Source organism: Schistocerca nitens, chromosome 1, assembly GCF_023898315.1.
Source record: "Schistocerca nitens isolate TAMUIC-IGC-003100 chromosome 1, iqSchNite1.1, whole genome shotgun sequence".
NCBI classification, from domain to species: Eukaryota; Metazoa; Arthropoda; class Insecta; order Orthoptera; family Acrididae; genus Schistocerca; species Schistocerca nitens.
In genome coordinates, this window is record NC_064614.1 from 482661500 (window position 1) to 482667499 (window position 6000).

A 6000-nucleotide genomic window follows, 5' to 3' on the forward strand; every position below is an offset into this window, starting at 1 on the left:
CAAACATGCTCAATGAGGGACAGATCCGGAGATCTTGCTGGCCAGGGTAGTTGACGTACACCTTCTAGAGCACGTTGGGTGGCACGGGATACATGCGGACGTGCATTGTCCTGTTGGAACAGCAAGTTCCCTTGCCGGTCTAGGAATGGTAGAACGATGGGTTCGATGACGGTTTGGATGTACCGTGCACTATTCAGTGTCCCCTCGACGATCACCAGTGGTGTACGGCCAGTATAGGAGATCGCTCCCCACACCATGATGCCGGGTGTTGGCCCTGTGTGCCTCGGTCGTATGCAGTCCTGATTGTGGCGCTCACCTGCACGGCGCCAAATACGCATACGACCATCATTGGCACCAAGGCAGAAGCGACTCTCATCGCTGAAGACGACACGTCTCCATTCGTCCCTCCATTCACGCCTGTCGCGACACCACTGGAGGCGGGCTGCACGATGTTGGGGCGTGAGCGGAAGACGGCCTAACGGTGTGCGGGACCGTAGCCCAGCTTCATGGAGACGGTTGCGAATGGTCCTCGCCGATACCCCAGGAGCAACAGTGTCCCTAATTTGCTGGGAAGTGGCGGTGCGGTCCCCTACGGCACTGCGTAGGATCCTACGGTCTTGGCGTGCATCCGTGCGTCGCTGCGGTCCGGTCCCAGGTCGACGGGCACGTGCACCTTCCTCCGACCACTGGCGACAACATCGATGTACTGTGGAGACCTCACGCCCCACGTGTTGAGCAATTCGGCGGTACGTCCACCCGGCCTCCCGCATGCCCACTATACGCCCTCGCTCAAAGTCCGTCAACTGCACATACGGTTCACGCCCACGCTGTCGCGGCATGCTACCAGTGTTAAAGACTGCGATGGAGCTCCGTATGCCACAGCAAACTGGCTGACACTGACGGCGGCGGTGCACAAATGCTGCGCAGCTAGCGCCATTCGACGGCCAACACCGCGGTTCCTGGTGTGTCCGCTGTGCCGTGCGTGTGATCATTGCTTGTACAGCCCTCTCGCAGTGTCCGGAGCAAGTATGGTGGGTCTGACACACCGGTGTCAATGTGTTCTTTTTTCCATTTCCAGGAGTGTATATAGTATATTGGGCCTAATCTCTCTGTTCAAAAACGTCCGAATCCTTCTCATAGCGTACAGACTAAACTGCTACCTATCGTATCACCTTGAAAGACGGATAGCCAAGCAAGATTCCCTTAGCCTGTTTGGCTCTTACAGAGGTTAGCATCGATGGGAGAAAAGCAGCCTACCCGTTCTGCTGATGACGTGCGGTGGCTTGTCTGCACGGGTAACAGGTAAGCGTGGGCAGGTTAAAAGCGGAATGTATACAGGGTGGTCCATTGATAGTGTCCGAGCCAAATATTTCACGAAATAAGCATCAAACGAAAAAAACTACAAAGAACGAAACTCGTCTAGCTTGAAGTGGGAAACCAGATGGCGCTATGGTTGGCCCGTTAGTTGGCGCTGCCATAGGTCAAACGGATGTCAACTGCGTTTTTTTCTTAAATGTAAAGCCGGCCGAAGTGGCCGTGCGGTTACAGGCGCTGCAGTCTGGAACCGCAAGACCGCTACGGTCGCAGGTTCGAATCCTGCCTCGGGCATGGATACTTGTGATGTCCTTAGGTTAGTTAGGTTTAACTAGTTCTAAGTTCTAGGGGACTAATGACCTCAGCAGTTGAGTCCCATAGTGCTCAGAGCCATTTGAACCATTTTTTCTTAAATGTAAATCCTCATTTTTATTACATATTCGTGTAGTACGTAAAGAAATATGAAAGTTTTAGTTGGACCATGTTTTTCGCTTTGTGATAGATGGCGCTGTAATAGTCACAAACTTACAATACATGGTATCACGTAAAATTCCGCCAGTGCGGACGGTATTTGCTTCGTGATACATTACCCGTGTTAAAATGGAACGTTTACCAATTGCGGAAAAGGTCGATATCGTGTTGATGTATGGGTATTGTGATCAAAATGCCCAACGGGTTCAAAAATGGTTCAAATGGCTCTGAGCACTATGGGACTCAACTGCTGAGGTCATTAGTCCCCTAGAACTTAGAACTAGTTAAACCTAACTAACCTAAGGACATCACAAACATCCATGCCCGAGGCAGGCTCTGAGCACTATGGGACTCAACTGCTGTGGTCATCAGTCCCCTAGAACTTAGAACTACTTAAACCTAACTAACCTAAGGACATCACACACATCCATGCCCGAGGCAGGATTCGAACCTGCGACCGTAGCAGTCGCACGGTTCCGGACTGCACGCCTAGAACCGCGAGACCACCGCGGCCGGCCCCGAGGCAGGATTCGAACCTGCGACCGTAGCGGTCTTGCGGTTCCAGACTGCAGCGCCTTTAACCGCACGGCCACTTCGGCCGGCTGCGCAACGGGGCTGGACGACATCATCCAAGTGTCCGGACCGTCCGCGGGATCGTTACGTTATTTAAGGAAACAGGAAGTGTTCAGCCACATGTGAAATGTCAACCACGACCTGCAACAAATGATGATGCCCAAGTAGGTGTTTTAGCTGTTGTCGCGGCTAATCCGCACATCAGTAGCAGACCAATTGCGCGAGAATCGGGAATCACAAAAACGTCGGTGTTGAGAATGCTATGTCAACATCGATTGCACCCGTACCACATTTCTATGCACCAGGAAAATCATGGCGACGATTTTGAACGCCGCGCACAGTTCTGCCACTGGGCACAAGAGAAATTACGGGACGATGACAGATCTTTTGCACGCGTTCTATTTAGCGACGAAGCGTCATTCTTCAAAAGCGGTAACGTAAACCGGCATAATATGCACTATTGGGCAACGGAAGATCCACGATGGCTGCGACAAGTGCAACATCAGCGACCTTGGCGGGTTAATGTATGGTGCGGCATTATGGGAGGAAGGATAATTGGCCCCCATTTTATCGATGGCAATCGATGGCAATGTATGCTGATTTCCTACGTAATGTTCTATCGATGTTGCAACAAGATGTTTCACTGCATGACAGAATGGCGATGTACTTCCAACATGATGGATGTCCGGAACGTAGCTCGCGTGCGGTTGAAGCGGTATTGAATAGCATATTTGATGACAGGTGGATTGGTGGTCGAAGCACCATACCATGGCCCGCACGTTCACCAGATCTGACGTCCCCGGATTTCTTTCTGTGGGGAGAGTTGAAGGATATTGCTATCGTGATCCACCGACAACGCCTGACAACATGGGTCAGCGCATTGTCAATGCATGTGCGAACATTACCGAAGGCGAATTACTCGCTGTTGAGAGGAATGTCGTTACACGGATTGCCAAATGCATTGAGGTTGACGGACATCATTTTGAGCTATTGTTGCATTAATGTGGTATTTACAGTTAATCACACTGTAACAGCATGCGTTCTCAGAAATGATAAGTTCTCAAATGTTCTAAAATGTTGAAACGTATCTACGTTCTGTATTTTAATTTAAAAAACCTACCTTTTACCAACTGTTCGTCTAAAATTGTGAGGCATACGTTTGTGACTATTACAGCGCCATCTATCACAAAGCGAAAATAGTGGTCCAACTAAAACATTCATATTTCTTCACGTACTACACGAATATGTAATAAAAAATGGGAGTTCCTATTTAAAAAAACTCAGTTGATATCCGTTTGACCGATGGCAGCGCCATCTAGCGGGCCAACCATAGCGCCATCTGGTTTCCCCCTCCAAGCTAGACAAGTTTCGTTCTTTGTAGTTTTTTCGTTTGAGACTTATTTCGTGAGATATTTGGACCGGTCACGATCAATGGACCACCCTGTATACAGGCTTTCTAAATTTACGGCAAACATTGGTTGAAATAAGAAAAATATATGGCTCAGTGTATATTAGACTCTACATTCTGGTAGCATGCAACGTAATGCAAAGAATGTTTAATATCGAAGAAAAGGTTCTTCTTTCAGACATGTTCAAAATGTTCATATGTGTGTGTGTGTGTATTCCTAAGAGACCAAACTGCTGATGTCATCGGTCCCTAGACTTACACACTACTTAAACTAATTTATGTTAAGAACAACACACACACACACACACACACACACACACACACACACATGCCCGAGGGAGGCCTTGAACCTCCGACGGGGGGAAGTCGCGCGAACCTAGGCAAGGCGCCGTAGACCACGCGGCTACCCCGCGCGGCTTCAGACGTGTACTTTTTAGACTAACATAATATGAAGAATGAACTTCGTGTTTGCTAAAAGGTATTTTGGGAATTTAGAATGCAGTTTTTGGCCATTTAAAATGAAATCAGCAAATCTGGAATACACATTCTGGCAAAAGTATTACTGGATTCATATTTGGCTGAAACATACTAAGGTTAATGAAACTAGGCTTCCAAAGCTTTAGTTTAGTTGGCGCTACAGCGTAATAGCTATCTTCAGGTTATTAACTGCAAAGGATCTCGACTTTTACAAGTGGTTCCGGCTACTGTAGAAAACATGTGTCAAAGGTGACCTGAAGATGTGTTCGAAGTGGGAATAGGCGGTACTAGTCGAAAAAGGATCAAGCTGCAGAGAAAACAGTTCGTATCGAAGCAAATAAATAAGTCCAAAATTCGCTGAAGAGGAAAGAAAGGACAACTAAAATTCACAGTTTCCTGGGTTACAATGACACAAAATGAATTTATATATTATATTGGGCCTAATCTATCGGTTCAAAAACGTCCGAATCCTACTCATAGCGTGCAGACTAAACTGCTAGTTACTGCAGCACCGTGAAAGACGGGTAGCCAAGCAAAATTCCCTTGGCTGGCCGTGGTGGCTGAGCGGTTCTAGGCGCTTCAGTTTGGAATCGCGCGAGAGCTACGATTGCAGGTTCGAATCCTGCCTCGGGCATGGATGTGTGCGATGTCCTTAGATTAGTTAGGTTTAAGTAGTTCTAAGTTCTAGGGGGCTGATGACCTCAGTCCCATAGTGCTCAGAGCCATTTGAACCGTGATTCCCTTAGCCCGTTTGGATCTTACAGAGGTTAGCATCGATGAGAGAAAAGCAGCCTACCCGTTCTGCTGATGACGTGCGGTGGCTTGTCTGCTCGGCTAACAGGTAAGCGTGATCAGGTTACAAGCGGAATGTACATATCTCTGGCGTGAGGCGTGTGGAGAGAACGCAGTGGCGTCGCCGCAAAGTGTTGTGTGTCTCTCCAAGTGCAGAGCGCGACGCGCTGCCGCCTTCTCGCGTGCTCGCCGCTATAGCGCGGACCCCGCTGCGCCCGCAGCCTCTGCCGCCGCCCGCTACTTACTGGCCGTGCTCTTGTCTCCGGGGTCCGCGGCGGCAGGCGCCATCGCCATCAGAAGCGCCACCGTCACGGGCAGCAGCTGCGCCGTGGGGCTGCGCTTGACCGCGCGCGCACACCGCCGGTCCATTGCGCCGCACTAAAGTTCCAGGTAGCTTTACAGAGCCTTTTAACTGGACGCCGCCACGATAAGACTAAAGACATCCCCCCTCCTCCAGACGTTTTCATTCTTTCCTTTTCTCTCTTTCTCACACTGCAGGTAAGCTACCAGCGTTCCACCCGGGTTTATATCAAGACATTACTGTGTTCGCTCACAGCCGCTCGCTGACGGTCTCTAATGGCGGTGACGTCGACGAGACATAACCGTAAAGCTTCATTTTTACGAACACCGCTTATCCTAGAGTACTGGTAACTAGCCATGTTTGCAATACATAGAGAACACACCGACTTCATCGAAGTTGCAAATTCTCTCCTAATATGAAGTTGCAAATTAAGAAATTTTATTTTTTGGTTACGTATAAGTTACACACTGAAGTGCCAAAGAAATTGGTATAGACATGCGTATTCAGATACAGAGGTATGTAAACAGGCAGAAAACGGCGCTGCGGTCGGCAACACTCATATAAGGCAACAAGTGCCTGGCGCAGTTTTTAGATCGGTTACTGCTGCTGCAATGGCAGGTTATCAAGATTTATATGAATTTGAACGTGGTGGTATAGTAGGCGC

The 6000-nt window shown here is 49.0% G+C and overlaps 1 protein-coding gene across 1 annotated transcript in view; it reads right to left on the reverse strand.

Annotated features, from left to right (window-relative positions):
• LOC126255659 (serine protease snake-like) overlaps positions 1-5335 on the reverse strand; it is a 234674-nt gene extending 229339 nt beyond the window's left edge. The window contains exon 1 of the mRNA XM_049955419.1: positions 5281-5335. Within this exon, the coding sequence (XP_049811376.1) occupies positions 5281-5329 (49 nt within the window). The 5' untranslated portion in view covers positions 5330-5335. The remainder of the gene's footprint in view (positions 1-5280) is intronic.
• Between the last annotated feature and the right edge of the window lie 665 nt (positions 5336-6000).